Here is a 19,172-nt window from a genome sequence, read left to right as displayed (position 1 = left end):
AATTCTGCGTAATTCTCCAAAGGGCGCGCTTTCAATTCCCCATCCACCTCTAGCATTGAGCCACCCACACCTTGTTGGTCAGATTAGGAATTATGAGAATGCCACACATTCTGGGCCTAGCTAATCGCCCATTTCCAAAAAAGCAAAATACAAATGTGCGTCTGCCGGGAGTCGAACCCGGGTCTATTGCTTGGAAGGCAATTATCCTAACCGTTGGACTACAAACGCCCACAGGACAAGACATTGAAACTAAATATATCAAACGTAAACCTGATAGGGGTCTGCCTATATGCTCCCCATATATCCACTTGGAAAGCAACTTCATCTATATGCAATAAAGAGTCTCGTTTGTTTTCACAATTCATCTCATTTTATCATTATAATTTTTCTAAATTTTCACACAAAATAAAATAAACAATTCAATTTTTTCAAATTTCAAAACAAAAATAATATTAAAATATATTCTAATAATATTTTATTTAACTTTTAATTTTAATTTCAGCTCATCTGCAAAAACAATCGAGGCCGGAGGACAAAAACATGGGAAATGAAATATAAAAGGTTTTGAGGGGGGAAGAATCAGAGGTGATCAAGATTCTAAAACCAGGCTGCACAATAAAGACAGATTTTGGAACAATGCCATGTTGGTGAATACAAGACAAAAATTACATCATCTTTGTAAAATACATTATTCCCTTTCACCATATAATCGTACATTCGTCTTTATAATATAGAATAAAATACAACATTTGCATTGCATACTCCACCATATCGGCATCTAAGCATCTTGGACCATTAGGCGGCACAAAACCATCCAGTTTCAAATAATTCTACAACTCCCTAATTTTTTTTTTTTTTTTTTTAACTGGTTTACTTGAAATATCACACTTCCTAGTTCCATCCCATGTTACCAAACATGTTTCACTTTTTCAACATCTCGGATCATCAACAGATGGAGATTCCTAGTTTGTTACCTTAAAGGGTGCCATTATTTGAATCATATTATTTCACCGGACTTTAATGTGAGATCATTCTCTTATACCAGACAACCGGCATCCTTGTAAAACACGCTGTGAGACCATTCTCTTGTTCCAAAGGAGTTAGAGAGTTTCAAAGTTCAAACAATTATATATATATATATATATATATGCACAGATTACATTATTAACGTACCAGCCGTCTTGAAGCACTTTTGTCAATTAGTAAGTTTACTTTTGTGAAATCTCTGTGGCCATAGCACTTCTCTATTCGTCTTCTAGAGGATTCTAGAACTCCCTATTTTGATGGATTAAACCATTACCATTTTGATATTATCTATTTTACTAAGAGGATTGTTGTCCCACCAAACACAGAGAGAGATAAATTTACTTCATATCCCGGAGAAAGCACCGAGTTTTTTGAATTATCTAATCCCACATGCTTAGCTTTACACTCAGAGGGAGTCCTCGTTCCCTCGTAAGAGTATTTGACATTTCTCTCTTACCCGCTCGACATTTAGAAAGGAAGTAACAAGAATTAAGGACCAGATGTGTTCAATGTATTCTGTTGCAGTTAAGCCTTGCATCAGGGTGAGCAATGGCAAATGCCCCTCTCGAAAATCAATTATTGCAAGAGCTGAAGTCACTGTGGCTCCCCAGCACAGTACCACACGCATTTTCCCTTTGTTGTCAAAGGATGGCATTCCTCTTGCTGATTTACATGTACAGGAAATTATAGAAAGGCAGTCTCAGCATAATATCTTAGCCAGGGAAGATCCTTGTAAAAAGCCACGCTTCCACCCTACGTTTCTTGAAGAAGCATATGAAAAGTGCAGAAACATTTGTGCAGAATATGCCAAGACCTTCTATCTAGGTCCAACTCCATTTCCCTTCTTTCATCAGTTTTGACTTATCCAATATATTGTGAGTTATCAAATCTTATTTCGTAGGATTCTATGATTCTCTTAGGATGTATGAAGTCTGATATACTGCAAACAGATTCCATACCAAAAAAAAAAAAAAAATTGACAAGGAGAACATGTGCTTTCGTGTGTATGGACATGTCTTCCAAACCCGGCCATGCTTTCTAATCTCATCGAAGTTTCATGAGTTTTGATACTAATTTTGGCGTACTGTCTTGATGCAGGAACTTTGCTAATGACCGAGGAACGACAGAAAGCCATATGGGCAATATATGGTAAGGATGTATCCTGGAATTTGCTTGTTTTTCATCTTTGCGATGACAATAAGATATCATGTCCAGATTTATCGATGCATTTCAACCCACTGCAAAAGTAACACGAACCATTTTTGCACAGATCAATCCTCTTAAATTAATGCTAAAACCGGCAACAGAAATTACTCTGGTCTTTCTTTGAAAATTGTCTCTCTGCAGTCTGGTGCAGGAGAACAGATGAATTGGTCGATGGCCCTAATGCTGGTTATCTAAGCTCTGCTGCCCTTGATAGGTGGGAAGAGAGACTGCAAGAAATTTTCGATGGACGCCCTTATGATATTCTCGATGCTGCATTAACTGATACAGTTTTCAAGTTCCCTCTGGACATCAAGGTGGTTAGAATGTGAATCTCTGCCTTTTAAGCATTTTACATTTAATAGATCCATTTCTTAATGCACTGATATACTGTTTTGCAAGTTGCCTTAATAAAATGTCAACTTCTTAGTGCATTGCTAGTAAAAATAATTTCTTATGAAAACTCATGGATTCCATTGTGCTAATGAAAATAATTTCATAAAAAAAAAAAACCATTACTAGTTTCACTCAACAAAATTTTCTTGTTCTTCAATCATAGCCATTCAGGGACATGATTGAAGGAATGAGAATGGATACAAGGAAAAGTTGCTATGAGAACTTTCAAGAACTCTACCTTTACTGCTACTATGTAGCTGGAACTGTGGGCCTAATGAGTGTTCCAGTGATGGGAATTGCACCGGAATCCCTGGTTTCTGCTCAAAGTATATATAATGCAGCACTCTACTTGGGTATCGGAAATCAACTGACCAACATTCTCAGAGATGTGGGAGAGGAGTAAGTTTTACGTACCTCCTGTACTTCACTTCCTCAACATTCACTTGACTAATCTCTTCAATTCTTTTTAATCTCTCTTCTTTCAGTGCGTTAAGGGGGAGAGTATATCTTCCCCAAGATGAGCTTGGACAGTTCGGGCTATGTGCCAATGATGTTTTATCAATGAAGGTCACTGATAGATGGAGAGAGTTCATGAAAGAGCAGATTACAAGAGCAAGGTTCTACTTCAACCTTGCTGAGGAGGGAGCTTCTCAGCTCGACAAGGCTAGCCGCTGGCCAGTATGTACCTCCTTTCATTTAGCCTCTTTCTCTTCCTTGCATTGAAGTTTAAAGTAAAAGTCCATCATCTAAACTTGGGATGTTATTGGATTTACAATTGGATCTCTAAAACGTTTTTGAAACAATCTAAAACTCTAGAAAAAGAACAAACTTCCATTGTCAATATCATGCAAGTCACATGTAAAGAATGATGAAGTTAAGGTTTTGCAGAAGTTGATGCGCATGGTTTGTGGTGATTTTGCAGGTATGGTCATCCTTGCTATTGTATCGAATGATCTTGGATGCAATTGAGAATAACGATTACGATAATTTGACAAAGAGAGCCTACGTAGGAAGGAGCAAGAAACTTCTCATGTTGCCTCTGGCATATACTAGATCTCTATCGACTCGCAAGGTTTTTTTATAAAGGGCAGTGAAATATATAATGCTGGTGTATCTCATTAAAAGTAGGTAAATGTACTTTATAATGTTATAGAAGAAACAAAAACTCTAGGTAATCACTTTTGCGTACTTATGCATTCTACAAATGTGATTGGCTGTATCACTTTTTTTTAATATAAAATAAATGCCGAGTTCCGCCACATCACATCAATGGAGTGTGCAAGGAATACATAAAAATGATTGTATGTAGCAAAATTGTTTTTTTTAAGTAGAAAAATTATTCTCATTAGCTACTATTCATCATCCCACACCCCACACCCTATGAAAAACACTCTTACACCCTATGATAAACACACTCACACCTTATGAAAAAGTTATAAGTGTGGGATGTTGGAATAAATAATAGTTGATGCATAACATTTTTCATTTAAGCAAGTCTAGTAAGTTTGAATTGTACATGAGGATACTGCCTATATTATCATTGCATCAAAAAGAAAAATGAGTGATAGGACTATTGGTTTTGTGACCGATATTAAAGTTTCCACGTGTCATTCTCTCAAGGATTAATGACTAATGTTGAGAAAATCTAATTCCATATGATTTCAATGGGAACCAATTCACCTACAATCTTATGAATCCTTAGGTTTGTTGGTTTATTACTTTGCAATGATTGTTAAAAATGGGCATGCATTCCAGGTTTTTCAGTACCCTTTTATTTCTTTTCTCATACGTAATCAACTCCACGTAAGAAGCGTGTGAAAAAATAAAAAGAGGAAAATCAAAATAACACAGATAACAAATCTCAGAAAAGTCCGCTTGATTACCAAAAATTAAAACAAAGAACCTATAAGAGGAATCGTGTAAATCAGACTCGAAAATTTTTTTATAAATGCACCCATTTATAAGAAAAAATTACACATCGTCCCTCTACAGAACCCCGACCAAAAACCATCCATCCATCTACATAGAAGTGGAGGAAAATAAGGAAAAAAAAAAAAAAGAGAAGGAAAATCAGAGCTAAGAAATAAAAAAGATGCCAATTTTGTTCGATGGAATTGGTACACATAAGCTCCTATAGTGTCGCCAGCTACGCTCCTTCCTCTCCGGAAATTGAGCATACTCGAATAAGAAGTCACAGTAAAGCCCCCCCACCTGCACATTTTACATACTTTTTCACCACTCCACCACCACCATAGCAAAATTATGAACGTTTAAATCTCATAGACGCCCTCATCGTGAAACAGCTAGCCACTGGCCCACTAGCCGCTTCCAATTCAGCAACTAATTTACTGCTGCATCATAAGAAGTAATCTGGTGTTCTTCTCGTCACATCAGGCTCCCCCCTCCTTGGAGCAGGCTCAAACTGCACCCAAACATAAAAGAGTTCAAGCTCGTTGTCGTGCATCATTCATGTTGCAAAGGTGGTCAGTCCAAAGAGAGAGATAAGAAACCTGAATGAATGTGTGGCCCTTGCAGTCATCAACTTCCAGGATAGACGCCATGTTTCCACAGCGATAACAATAATTAGGGGCACTAAATATGGTAACCACTTTTTGTTCCTGTAGCAAGGAATGCAAATTGAGCACACAGACTGACCATCCCAAACAAAAAAATTATGGCCAAATAAAACCTCAAAATGCAGCTTGGCACTTACATGACCCCAATTATATCCTTCCATAACCAACTGGTGAGCTCTAGCAATCAGCTTTAGGTTATTAGTATGGTTGAACTGCTCAGATATGTCCTGCAAAAGATACGAGCAAACTGATCAACAGAGCTTGAAATTACGTGGGGAAGACAGATTTAGTGAAAAACAGAAATTAAACCACCTGGCCAAAGGTGTATCCAGCACCCCTGGGAGAGATACCCCAACCACAGCGATCGTCTGGGTCAGACCATAATAGATCGCACATGGGTCCCTCGTGGGGAACTTCTTGAACGCGGTCAAAGTTACGAATGTTATCTAGGGTCTCTATGGAAGGGGACAATCCACCATGCAGACAAAATATTTCAGATTCAACCTTCAAAAGATAAGAAAAGGTTAGCATATCATCGCACGATCATCCAGAACACCTTCCCCAGTGTCCTTGGGTTGTGGGTGTGCCCCTAGCGCTTTTTCAATTATACAGGGGATTGTTACCCATTAAAAAACACAATATTTAACACTTATAAATCACCACAGCTTATGTAACATTATTGATTTGAGAACCATGACAATCAGAAACTGAAAGATGGTCCCCAACTACAACTCAATCATATGCAAAATTATGACGCACGAGCAGATAAATAATAATATATACTTCGAGTTTTGAAGCAGCAACAGGCTCCAACAAAAAAAAATAAGTAACCAAATGCCTAGGCATAAATTGAAATCAACCAGGCAATCATACAAGAATATGAAATCTATATTCTTCTAAAGCATGATGATCATGAGATCGACTCCTTTGCATTGAAGAGCTTCTGTTGCTGATATAACTCGGCATTACTAGCAGGGGAACTGTACAATTTTTTTTTTATAAAACAGGGGAACTGTACAAATAACAATACAGTTGGACATAGGGTAATCCATAACAGTTATATTATGCCATGATGTTATAGTGCCAATGATCACGAAGAGGTTGCAAGAATCAGCTATCAATCTTCTTCAAAATCTTCAAAGATACATGCATCAATCCTTCTCAAAAGCAATCACCTATGCAACTCTGGCTCAACAAAACTTCATTTCATCACAGCTATATGGATCAGCTACATATAAATGGTTCCTTACAATATTCCTAGATTTTTCTCCTTCCATTTATAATAAATGGATGATGCTGACGGCAGTGTACATGACAAATCAGATGAAATAGATGCAGGATAGCATTACCCTACAACAATCATTTAAAGCATCAAGGAAATAGCAAATATAATTATACTAACCAATGCTGTTAGCGGGAAATAGTCAAACAAATCTGTAAAGATCTTCCAAACATTGGCATTACCATACCTGAAAATAAACCAAGGCAAAAGTACCTTTAGAGACTATCAGAAATGGTAATATTCAACCAAAATTAAAGAGGTCAAAGGTTGGGGAAAGCAGTAGGAATTGCACGTAAGAGACTAGCTGCAGATCTTGAATGTAGCATATTTTCAAAATATTTACCAAAAACAATTGTCAATCCACAAGTGAAGTCAGTTTTGAGCTGTTGAATTTTAGTGTTTATGAACAAAGCACGATGTATTTCTCAATAATCTGCCACACTCAAATATATTGGTGCACATATCAGTCATTTGGGACAAGTAAGAAAAGTATCATACACATTTTGCATCCCACAGCATGGATGTAAATAAATTGACACCAGATTCAAACCAAGGGGCATATGCATGAATGGTATGGATATTTACCACTCTCCCAATAACATGGGTCATTTACAGCCTAGAAAAGCCCTTTTCCAACCAAAGAGATAGGGAGGATAGATAAAACGGAAAATGGAAGATATTGGTTTCCCATCTTGCGTGTTTCATTTACAGCCTAGAAAAGCCCTTTCCAACCAAAGAGATAGGGAGGATAGATAAAACGGAAAATGGAAGATATTGGTTTCCCATCTTGCGTGTTTGGTACAAGCTATGAAAAAGTGAAAGAAAAATGATCTCATTTTCCCTTGACTGGTAAAGATCGAAGTATGAAAAAGAAGAAAAGATAAACTAGTTATTTTTACATTTAACACACTTAACAAAAAATAATCATTTAAAGAATTGAGGCGTAAATTTGTAGATACACATTAACCATCAAAAATCATTGTAGAAACACATTACCCTACATAATCCATCCCATTTCTTTTTTTGATAAGTAAAATTTTAACAAAGCAGGGTAAATCCATCCCATTTCTTCCAATTTAGGGATGATCAATTCCATCCTGATTTTCCCTCCTATCAAACAATGAGAACACTTAATTCTGTCTATATTTTCCTTCTTCCCTTCTTCATTCCTCTCCCCTTTACCTTTGTACCAAAAGGACAATTAAAGAAAGAGAAAAAACCGGATAATAAAAAAGATAGTCACGAGAATCTCAAGCTAGAGACTTGAACTAAAGTCACAAGTAATGATAGCAGGTATTTTTTTCATAAGTAAAACGAGGGGTGCAACACGAGGACTAATGATGGCAGGTATTACATTAGTAGGTCAAAATGAGCTTGTGGCAAACCAAAGATATTAAGAAACTCACTTTCGAAGGCACTCATCATAGAAGCCATAGACTTGAGTAATCTGTGCAATGAGAAACATAAAGCAATAATAAGCATAAAAAACTCGTTGCAAAAAGAATAATAACAAAAGGCACAAAAGAATCGCATCATAGAAAAGTGAAACAAAAATTGCATTACACCTTACAACCCAAACGGGAAAATGGACGGAACCCCAAAATGAACCTCCTAATTATAATAAAACAACAGCTTTGTGACCAGCTCCTAACAATACAATGGCATTTACTATAATGTTATTAGCATAATAGAAACAAACCATTACGAAGTCATTTAACAAGAATAAACAGAAATTCTTAAAAAAATAATTCCAAATTATTATTACCTGGCGGCTTTCGTGATTTCCTCTTAGAATAGTAATCCGATGGGGATAACGCACTTTTAAGGCCACCAGTAGCTGAATAAAGGAGTTAATCATTACAACAGTAGTTGCAACTCAAAGAAATGTCACCAAGCTAAATGAACATCTAGATAATGGAAACAAAAAGCATGAGGAGCATCCGATTTGTTGGATTTAGACATACCAGATAGGTATTAAACAAGACCCTTAACTATTGCATAAAAATATATGGTACATTCAACAAATGCAACCCTATAGGCAACATTCAAGGAAATATAAGAGATACTGTCACTTTATAACGAATGCAACCCTTCATTCCAAGCCCAGCAGCATATGCAACAAAATTTACAAATCATAATGTGTTTCTAGGAAGAGCCAGAAAATAAAATCCATGGTCATTGTGCTGCCCAATGGCAAGGGGCAGTTGAGAGAGAGACACAGAGTGGTGTGGGGCCCAGTAGGACCCATGCAACCTGTGGGGCCCGCATGTCTCTCTCTTTCTTCCTCTCAACTGCCCATTGCGATGGGGCAGCACAATGGAAGGGGAACCAGATCCAAGAGCCAGAGCCTTGTGAATGAATGAAGCTACAACAATTGATTGACTCAAATATTATGGCCTCAACTTAAGTTAATAAATTTTGTCCCAAGAATCAAGAAATTCTTTGTTGGTAAAATTTAAAACATCATACATCAGAAAGAATAAAAAACTTTCAAATATAACTTTTTTTAATAAGTAAAGCAACTGTTAGAAAGACATAGAATTTTAACAAAGCTAGAAAGTAAAAAGTATCAACTTATACTTACAGTGACAGTTTCGACTGAATAGTAGCCACGATCAACATAATCTCCCATGAACAAGTAATTTGTATCGGGACACTGTCAACAAAAATATGCAACCAAATATGGATATTATAGTTGTAAATGTCCACTTATAAATAAAACCAAGAAAAGACAAATGATGGAACAGGAAGAAAAGCTCAATGCAATAGCTTAAACAGATGAAATGTCCTATCGGGGAAAAGTAAATGCATCAACACAACTATTAGGTCAAAGCACAGTATTTGTGATGCATATCCTATGTGGTGACACAGAGACTCTAGTAGCAGAAGTAATTGGCATTACAATTATAGGCTATGGCCGTAAAAATCTGAAGGCTCAATATCCATGTGGAGAAAACAATGACAACAACCAGACACGTAAAGATGGCAAACTTCTTGATCAACCAAGTTCATCCTACTTGTTTGAGACAGCCAAAAGTTGCACAGATAGGCACCAAACTGATGAAAGAGACAATGATCGCTCAAAGCCTGTCCAACTTACAATGTTACCAGAAACTTAAGGCCTCGTTTGGTTACACACATGAGATGAGATAAAAGTTAAAAGTTGAATAAAATATTATTAGAATATTATTTTTTAATATTATTTTTGTTTTGGGATTTGAAAAGTTGAATTGTTTATTATATTTTGTGTGGGAGTTTGAGAAAGTTGTAATGATTATATGAGATGAGATGAGATGAGATGATCTGTGAACCAAACCAGGCCTAAGACTGAAAAGAGCAGAACTGGTACATGCCATGTGTTTTTTTATTGGCACATGACAAAGTCGTGACTACTCCCGGTGATGCATAGACCCTAGGCAAGGAGTTTCCAACAAGTACACCTTGGGTAATTCAAGGGAGGTTTTTCTCATTATGATGGCCACAAGAGTGTGAATGCGGAGTTTAGAACCAAAGATGTCCGGTTTATACGGGTCACCCTAGGACCACGATGCCACCCCTTGGGGTTTACATCTGTGATCAAGCACTTGTAAGCATTCAACTCTCAAACATGCCTTGTCTTGATTTGCAGTAGAATAAATGAAATTACCAGGCATATCAAGGTGAAAGGCACTTTATTTAAAAGGAAGAATGAAGTTCTAATATACACAACTTTCATGATAACTTATTGGAACAACATTTTCATAACGGAGTTTCAAGGGTTAGATCACATAATAATATTGGGCATTCTTGCACTGAATGTTAGAGGAACATTCAGATCGACCATCGTTTCCTATACACATGCTTTATTAAGTTTCCTTTAATACTTCTCATTTTCTTCTACATATTATCACATCGCATTTAAATTTTATAAATAAAACTTACACGAGACACATTACAAGCCACACTCTCTAAACTTCTTGTTTTGCTATTCCACAGCTCTAGAAGCGTGGCTCACACATGCAACAATGAACATCTTAACGCATTGCATTAAACCTAGATTCCAATTGGAGAATTTCAATTTTCAAAAGCAGTTAAATTACAACTCCAACCAGTTCATAAATCCCATGCAGTAACAGATCACCATACCCTTCAGCAAGCATAACATGAGTAGAATGTTGACAGCCCTAGTCAGAAAAATACCTTCCCTCCAATGCGAAAAAGCTCTGCAAGATCATGGAATTGCCCATGAATATCACCACAAATTGTAACAGGGCTTTTAACGGGCTGCAGTGGAAAAAAGAAGTTACAACTTGCAGTCAGGTAAATAAACATAAGAAAAAAACCCAGTGATTCAAGAAAAGGCAAAGCATGAGTGCAATAAGCACAAGAAACCCATTGAAAACGTACAAATATTGAATCATGCAATATAATATAAAGGATGCTTGTACATTCAAATCTCATTCAAATCATAACTAAGCACTGATAATAGTCTGAACCCACATTGTTTAACCACAAAAGTTGGCACATAAGAGAGAATGGAAACCCAACATAATACAAAAACTAAAGGCATGTTTTAAAGAAAACAGGTCTTTTAGGATTGTCTCTTTCATCAATAATATTCATAAAAGCGGCATAAAATAGAGTAGGTAGGGAACCAACATTTTTTTTTTAATTTTTTGATGGGTAGGTAGGGAAGCTTTCCTAACTCATCCAACAAAATTTCATCATAAGTTTCTAACGCATCAATTGTTCTACAAAACGAATTGTTACCATAACACAACATATGAATTAAGAATCTCCATAATAAGATGGAAAATGACCTCAAAGCGCAAGCTACGTTTTGAGTAAAGCTACAAATAGTTTCTTTTCTATGTAGAAAGGGAAAATTCAGATCGAAATTTCAGCCATTAATCTCAGCCACTTAAGTTAAAAATTCAATTAAATAATAATGCAGTAACAAGAGCTTCCAAAAGTCAATCAAATACTAACTTTGTCAAATATCAAGACTGGAGCAATAAAACTCCATCATTAATTAGCATAACACCTTAGTTCAATACTATGAATCACATAGAGTGAGAAGGTTATAAAGATAATCATGAGTGCTAAGTCACACATTGGCTACTTACTAGATGAAACTAGACTTTATAAATGATTTTAGGGAAGCTTCAAATTGACAAATCTTTTTGGAGTTATAGTATAGATGTAGCTAGTGCTTTCTCTGGATTGCTATATATGGTATCCACGCTACCTAATAAAGCCAACCATATGATACTGAAGCATTAAAGAGTATGTCAACAATCTAAGAGGAAGAGTATGTAACACCCCATCCCACATTGGAACAAGGAATGAGTCATATAGAGTGGGGTTAAGCCAGACAGGTAATAAGAGCTAATTCCCAAATTTGGCAACTTAGTAGGTGAAATTGCACTTCACAAGTGATTATAGTAAAACTCCAAATCAACCAGTCTTTTTGGGTTTACAGTGCAGATGTGACTAACGCTTTCCTAGAGGTCGTTCTAATCAGGAAGGAATCTTTTTTTTTTTTTTTTAATACATAAATCAGGAAGGAATAAACCTAACCTACTAATGGAAGCTGTTTCTTTATGGGTTGGTGGAAGCTCTTTATATGCCTTTTAACAATCCTCACCAACCTAAGTGCATCTATAATTCTAAAATCCATAACTAATGATCCTTGTTACTTGAGGTTGGGGTGTATAATATAAACAATTTGAAACATATATGAAGTAAGATGAAGCAAATATATGAATAATCAGTATTATGTAATGAGACATCACAAAAGAAAAGATAGAAAGCCACACCTGGACATTGCTTTCTTCCATTAATATCTCCTTGGCTTTATCACACAGCACCCGTACCTACATCAATATAAAATATTAACCACCATTATTGATAAATGATTTTGGATTGGTGACAGAAAATAACTGAAAAAATGATAGCAAAATCTAACATTCTGAAAGTCCATTACCCAAACTTTCAAGTAGTTACAAGATCATCAAATTCCATAGCCAATCGTATTGGACATCGCACTGCTTTGGTCTTTGACTCATGACACTCTATAATGCACACAATATAACCCAAATCCAATGGAACTAAATTCCATGTCCAAAAGATAATATATATCCAACTTTATACAACATGAACCTAGACTTTATGATCATAATAGTGTCATGCGGTTTTTCCCATCAAAAGCTTAAATACAGCTTATCTGCATAAAACTGACAGAGACCCAGGAGTAAACCACCATTAGTAGCTTTAAAAGTAAAGAGATCAAAATCACCTAAATATCCACCATGATGTATCCCGCTTCTATCCCCCTAGAATCAATAGCAACCCATCATTCGGTGAGAAATGCTATTGAACTGTCTCGTAGATTACTACCAGCTGTCAAGATTTGCACTCAGCTTGAATCTTGCCCACCTTAAGCCAAGTAAGACTACCGTGTGACACCAAAACATCCTCCAATGAAACATCTTTGTTCCATTAGATTTTTTTATTGGTAAATAAGATTTTATTGATTGTAGGAATAGGCAAAAGCAGAAGTACACGGGTCATATACAAGAGCAATGCCTAGGAGTGATGTTCTGGTGATACAAGAAACTCATGAATGGTCATGCCATTGAAATTAATTACAATTGATCATTGAAACAAGGTGTTAAAAAAGAAGTTCTAAATTCATCCAATGACCGCTCACGATTTGTGAAGTTTCGCTCGTTCCTCTCCCTCCAAAGACACCACCATAGGCAAATCGGAACCATCCAAATCGCGGCAATATGAGAGGTGCCTTGGAGACCTCTCCATGAAGCTAAGAGGTCGATCACCCTTCTTGGCATCACCCAAGCCACCCATCCTATCAAAAAAGTCATTCCACAAAGTCTGTCAATCTCACAATGTATTAGTAGATGATCGACAGATTCTCTGCTCCTTTTACAAAAACAACACCAATCCAAGACTATGATTCAGCATTTCCTTAGGTTGTCGATAGTGAGAATCTTTCCCAAAGAAGTTTTCCATACAAAAAAGGATGCCTTTAAGGCGGCCTTTGTCTTACAAATGCTCTTCCACAGGCATAGAGATGGATTGGTAGATGGAGAGTACTGTGAACTTCGCTTTCACCGAGGGGCACCAAAAAAGCTTGTCTTCACCTCCCCTCCCTCATAGGGACAGAATAGACTAGGTTGTAAAATTCAGAGATTGTGTCAACTTCCCAATCATGGACAGCTCTAAGAAATGTGACATCCCATTGGGGAGTGCCGTTAGATTGGTCAAGGAGGTCCGCAATCGAGGCTTCCATCATTCTTGCTATACCAATTTGGCTAAGCTTCCTTAAGTGCCCTGTCACCACACCATATGTCACGCTAGGATTTGATTTGGGGCCCGCCATCTGCCTCAAAACAGGTAAAACTAGAAAGTTTAGTCCATCCACGTCTAATGTCCTTCCAAAGCCCCACCCCATAGGATCCACTCATCTCATTCGAGCACCAACCTCCCCATACTCTACCATACTTTGAATCTAAAACTGTTCTCCACAAAGCTCCATGTTCTATGGGATATTTCCATAGCCATTTTCCCAACATCGTCTTATTAAAAAGCTGCAAATTTCGGATACCCAAACCTCCTTCGGAAATAGGGGAACAAACGGTAGCCGATTTTACCGGATGAAATTTGAACACATCATTCATCCCTTCCATTAGATTTCAGATCCTCGGACTTTAAAATTTTACCTATTAACAGGGTCTACCCACCAAATGTGCCCTACCAAAACCCACATCGCCAGGGAAAAAGGGACCAACATTTCCCACCATAAACCCACTCTAGGAAGGTCGCTACCTGTTGAATAAATGGGAACTCCCATTTTCTTTAATGAGAAACAAACAAAAATTAGTTCAAACTGTGATAACCCCAGTCTTGTTCGGGTTTTTTGTACGGCAGATACGATAACTTTATACAATAAATGGAATTTCAGTTTCATCGGTCTGTGCTATCTCAACATCAGTCTACGTATACTTAAAGCAAGCCTGTGGTTTGAAACACAAGCCGAAGAAACCAATAGGGCCATATTCGACACATATCCTACAATGGATCTGGTTCAATTACAAATAAATCTAGAGCCTCCCCACTAAATGGATCCCAAAAATCCCTAATTCAGCTAATCTCACAGATCACGCCCATATCACGCGCGCACGCAAAAAACCATAAATTATCCGATCTGGCTAACGCAAGCCCCAAGGGTCAAACCCGATCCATCATATTCGCGAGAAATCGAACCATAGATAGATCAAAACCACCAAGAGAAGCAAAAAAATAAAAAAGAGGAAAAAATTAAACATAAGAGAAAGGAGAATGAGGATGAAGAAGAGCACCTCTTGCTCGGACAAGGGCTTGCACTGCATGAGCTGCGAAATCTGCTCGTCCAGGTTCCCATGTGAGTTCGAAGGGACCGAATCCATGCTCTCCTGCTCCTCCTCTCCTCCACCTTTTTCTTCCCTCAAACGCACCGTTTCACAGACCAAGATCCCTCCCAACCTCGCCCCAACTCCACAAACTATAGATCTCTGTAAACCCTAGCAAACTTCGTCCAGTTCTCCCGCTTCGTCCTGTAGTTCTAGAAAGAGAGAATGAAGCCCACGGGAGAAACAGAGAGTGGTGGAGAAACCAAAATGGTTTTGTGTCTTTCCGAGCTCCTTCTGTGGGGGGAAATGGTAATTATATGTTTTTAGCGGTTTTAAAATTTTCTGGAGAGAATACCTATTAAAAAAATAAAAAAAATAAAAACAATTCTGGAGAATAGATTGGTAGTGGAAGGGTTTCAGTCGCGCCATTAGCGCGTGTAAGGCTTATAGTGAAGTCCTGGCGGGCTTTGATTAAAATCAATGTGCACGCTCCTTGATAGCGCGTGCTAAATGGAGAGGAAGTATTATGGATGAAAATGTTTTTTTTAATATTTTAAAAGTTTCATTCAGTTTCATAAAATATTAAAAATAAGTTTATTTGCTAACTGCAAGTGTTATCGTTAAGTTCTCAATGCTCGATGTAAATGATTTTTTTTTTTTTTTAATGTTGGGTAACCTCTTTTAAGGTAGGATCCTTTGAATCTATTCTCGCAGAATAAATTCTGATTCTATATATTATATTTTTAAAATTTTTTTTATATAAAATTAGTTAAATCGTTAATTTTTCACCGTTCGAAGATATATTGTGTTTATATGTCTACGAAGTTTCTCATAAATACAAAGGTTGGTTTTAGATTTGGTGTATTGGACAGTTTGTCTAAACAAACTCAAGCCTAGAATATGCACAATTGTGTGCATGAAACAAGCATACATAACTTATTTGTAAGATGTTCTTTCTTGGAAAAAGCCCAAACAATTGCCCTTGTTCTACACCAGAATGAGTTGGAATATGCTGTGCAATGGTGCTTCATTTTATAATAGAGAAATGATACTTGCAGTCGTGAGCGTGCAGTCGCCGTGCAGTCGCTTTGAAAAAAGTGAATAAATAAGGGACCCACCTGAAAAAAAATTAATTTTTTAATAGTGGACCCCACTATTTTTCAAAGCGACTGCACGGCGTTTGCGCATTCCACGACTGTATGTAGCATTACTCTTTATAATATAGAAACTAGAAAGTTCATATTAGTTTTGTGCAATGGATTTGCATAATGATGCAAGAAAATAATTGATGATTTGGATTTAATGTTTGTAAGAGTTGGATTTGTTTTGGACTAATGGAGTTTTAAAGCATTGTTTATGAAAAGTTTTCTTCTTTTATTTCTCATCCTTTTGTTAGTTTTTTTCCGCCTTGTTTTAGTTTTTATTTCCTTCTTTTTGGTGGGTTAGGGTTTGTAAAATATGCAGTAGAGATGAAGATAGTCTCTTTTCTACTACATCTTGTTTTTCTCATAAGCATGTTCATTTCGGATATGCTTGGCAAGTAGAATGAGACACAAAATTTTCATCTAATATCATCATTACAATTTTTTTAAATTCTCATACAAAATATAATAAATAATTCAACTTTTTCAAATTTCAAAACAATAATAATATTAAAAAATAATATTTTAAATTTTTATCTAAAATAAAAAATTCTAATCTCACTATCCAGACCTACACAAAATGGATCAATCTATTGTTGAGGCTCTTAAATGGTAACTTCTCCCTCTTGTCAAATTTTTTAAAAGAACTTTATAATGAAAAAAATCTATTTGTAAACTCTTTTATTGACGCACCAATCGCACTACTAATGTAGAAGTATGTCATATCAAATTACATTAAAAAGTATTAGTACTTTGACTCATTTTATGAATATAATTGATCATACAATAAGTAGTGTGTTATATGTCATACTTGTAAATAGTATATTTCTTTCTATAATATTATGGTTTTGCCAACCACATGAAAGAATGAAGTCAATTTTTGTTCAATATCCAGAAAAACAAATATGATAGTTGTTACATAAAAGTATCTTTTTATATGACTACTTTGAGAGTATTATAATATATACATTATGCACTTATCATGTAATGAATCAAATCCCTATGATTGGGACATAGGGAGAGGCACGGGATTCACTTGGTGTAAACTAAAGTTTTTTTTACTGTTCATTACTATTTAAGTAAACTGCATTAAAAAAATTAAGTAAAACAAATAAAAACTGAAAAAAAAAAAAAGGGAGAGTTACCATGCATTAACAGTATCCTCATTACTCAAAGATTATTGTCTATCTACTCCTTCCTAATCCCTTATTATCCTCTTTCTCTGTTTATTTATTATGTTAATAGAATTATTTTTAGTTGTTTTAATTATTTTTATTTTCACTTTTCCTCCAAGGTCAAAAAGACAAATTTACAACTGCTCGACCAATTTCAAGATGCATGTGCCATATAAGAAGACTTTCAGGCCGTCGATCCTTCGAATAGACGAAGTGTGTGGGGCACACACATTAAACTGAAAAATTCCCCACCCTTGGATCTTCTAAATCTGACCTTCATGGTCGTAATGCAGCATGCATGTGGGTCCCACGTGTTGATGCAGATTCCAATGTCTCTCAGAGTTAGCTCAAACTGTAATTCATCTATTTTCACGCTCTGTCTTACTACTTTTTTCGTAATCTAATTGTTCGAATACTCTTATATCTAAAAGGTAAAGTGAGCAACTCAAACCCTTCGTGTCCGATGATCACCCCCACTTCTTTAGTCCCTCGACGATCCACATTTTTTTAACTTTGCCTCTGCACAAAAACCACATGTATCTCTTTAGGAGAGTGTAGAGTTTTACAATGACGTATAACACGATTGAGTTTGGAGTTTTTATTTGATTTTTTTATTATAAGAGTTGTCTTACTTTGCCATAGGATCTTGAAGACGAGGAAGTAGATCTCTCCAACTGCCATTTTAGAACAAAATATAATCACATCAACCACTATTACCTCTGGCCATGGGTTTAAAATTCATTTGTCAAATTGCATAAAAATCACCATTTTTTGCAGCTACCCCTTGAGAAGGAAGTATAGGGAACATTTATTTGTTTTCAATGCTATTTTTTTTCTTTAGTACTATACTAGTTGTGAATGAGTATTTGTCGGATTCTCCCTACCCTTTGTTCATATACTCCTTTATCTGTTAAATATAATATATCAAGCTTGCTTAGAATAAAAAACTATAAAAAGAATATGGCTTCTCATGTTTTACGATTGGTTCGCTCAAGCACACACAATTGGACGTTTCATGAGTCATTGATGAAGTAGCACATTCCAATTTTCAATTATGCAATTAGGAGTTTAGCGAAAGATGTTTTTTGTTATAAATATTGTCATCTCTAATTATACTTGTTGTGTGATATCTTAAATATATACTATTTAAACAATTTGTATATAAAATCATTTAAAATATTCTATGTCAATAAAAATGCAGAAGGAAAACTAGTATTATTGTTTTTCTAAAACATGGGCTGGATGGCCTTAATGATAATTCCCATGAACCTCATGCTTATGTTATGTTGCCTTTAACATTCTTCTACATGATTATTCAAATATCCTATAATCAAAGGCAAATTTTCATGATTGATTGATGATGCCAAGTTGTGAAGTTAGAGATATAATCCTCAATGATATTTAAAAAGATATAATAAATTTGTCACATCCATACTAAAAGAAAAGAGACAAAACTTGGTTATGAAATCCAATAGCATATTTAATTCATAAATGTGAAGAAAAAGACATCACAATTGATCTAGTAGTTGCAAATAAATGTTGATGGTGTTTCGAATGGTCATTTCCTTCCTTGAAGGGTAAGGTGGAAATCTTTGCCGTTAAGCAAAGGTATCATCTCTTAAATTGTGTCTAAAGAGTTTCTTGTCATCACCATGATAGAAGAGCTCTCCTTTCTATGGGAAAGCCTAAAACTTACTAAAGAGGAGAAAGTAGAGATTTTTCTATGGGAGAAAGCTATGAAAACTCCAATCTTAAGATGTAGACAGTGCCTTCTTGCCCTAATTTTAATGGGGGAAAAAAAAGAGTAAACAATGAAGCCTTCAAGAATACTTTGTCCAAAATTTGAAGCTCAGAAGGATGGATAATATTTCAGAATGAGACAGACAAGGAAAGATTATTACTTGGAAGACCTTGGATTTTTTATAGGTTCTTGATCTGTATTCAGGAGTTTGAAGGGTGTACACCCCTAAACAACATTTGCT

At 36.0% G+C, this 19,172-nt stretch overlaps 2 protein-coding genes and 1 non-coding gene across 3 annotated transcripts; 1 reads left to right on the top strand and 2 right to left on the bottom strand.

Moving 5' to 3' along the window:
* Positions 1–156: 156 nt before the first annotated feature.
* Positions 157–228, bottom strand: TRNAG-UCC. The gene has a single exon. It is a non-coding gene; the product is annotated as a tRNA-Gly (tRNA).
* Positions 229–1,387: 1,159 nt separating this feature from the next.
* LOC108981322 (phytoene synthase 2, chloroplastic-like) lies at positions 1,388–3,884 on the top strand. Its single transcript, XM_018952438.2, has 6 exons — positions 1,388–1,851; positions 2,125–2,175; positions 2,374–2,546; positions 2,789–3,024; positions 3,111–3,303; positions 3,548–3,884. Exons 1-6 carry the CDS (start codon positions 1,527–1,529, stop codon positions 3,707–3,709), a joined length of 1,140 nt encoding a protein of 379 aa, XP_018807983.1. The 5' UTR covers positions 1,388–1,526; the 3' UTR covers positions 3,710–3,884.
* A 652-nt stretch (positions 3,885–4,536) lies between these two features.
* Positions 4,537–15,165, bottom strand: LOC108981323 (serine/threonine-protein phosphatase PP2A catalytic subunit-like). The gene is made up of 11 exons (XM_018952439.2): positions 14,844–15,165; positions 12,282–12,338; positions 10,663–10,746; positions 9,068–9,139; positions 8,249–8,320; positions 7,890–7,930; positions 6,604–6,670; positions 5,514–5,705; positions 5,339–5,428; positions 5,136–5,243; positions 4,537–5,047 (listed from the first exon to the last, which is right to left on the bottom strand). Exons 1-11 carry the CDS (start codon positions 14,928–14,930, stop codon positions 4,982–4,984), a joined length of 936 nt encoding a protein of 311 aa, XP_018807984.1. The 5' UTR covers positions 14,931–15,165; the 3' UTR covers positions 4,537–4,981.
* Positions 15,166–19,172: the final 4,007 nt, after the last annotated feature.

The sequence above is a fragment of the Juglans regia genome, chromosome 5 (genome assembly GCF_001411555.2).
Source record: "Juglans regia cultivar Chandler chromosome 5, Walnut 2.0, whole genome shotgun sequence".
Classification (NCBI taxonomy): Eukaryota; Viridiplantae; Streptophyta; class Magnoliopsida; order Fagales; family Juglandaceae; genus Juglans; species Juglans regia.
The sequence above is the reverse complement of the archived record's forward strand: the minus strand, read 5'-3'. Positions and strand labels throughout refer to the sequence as shown.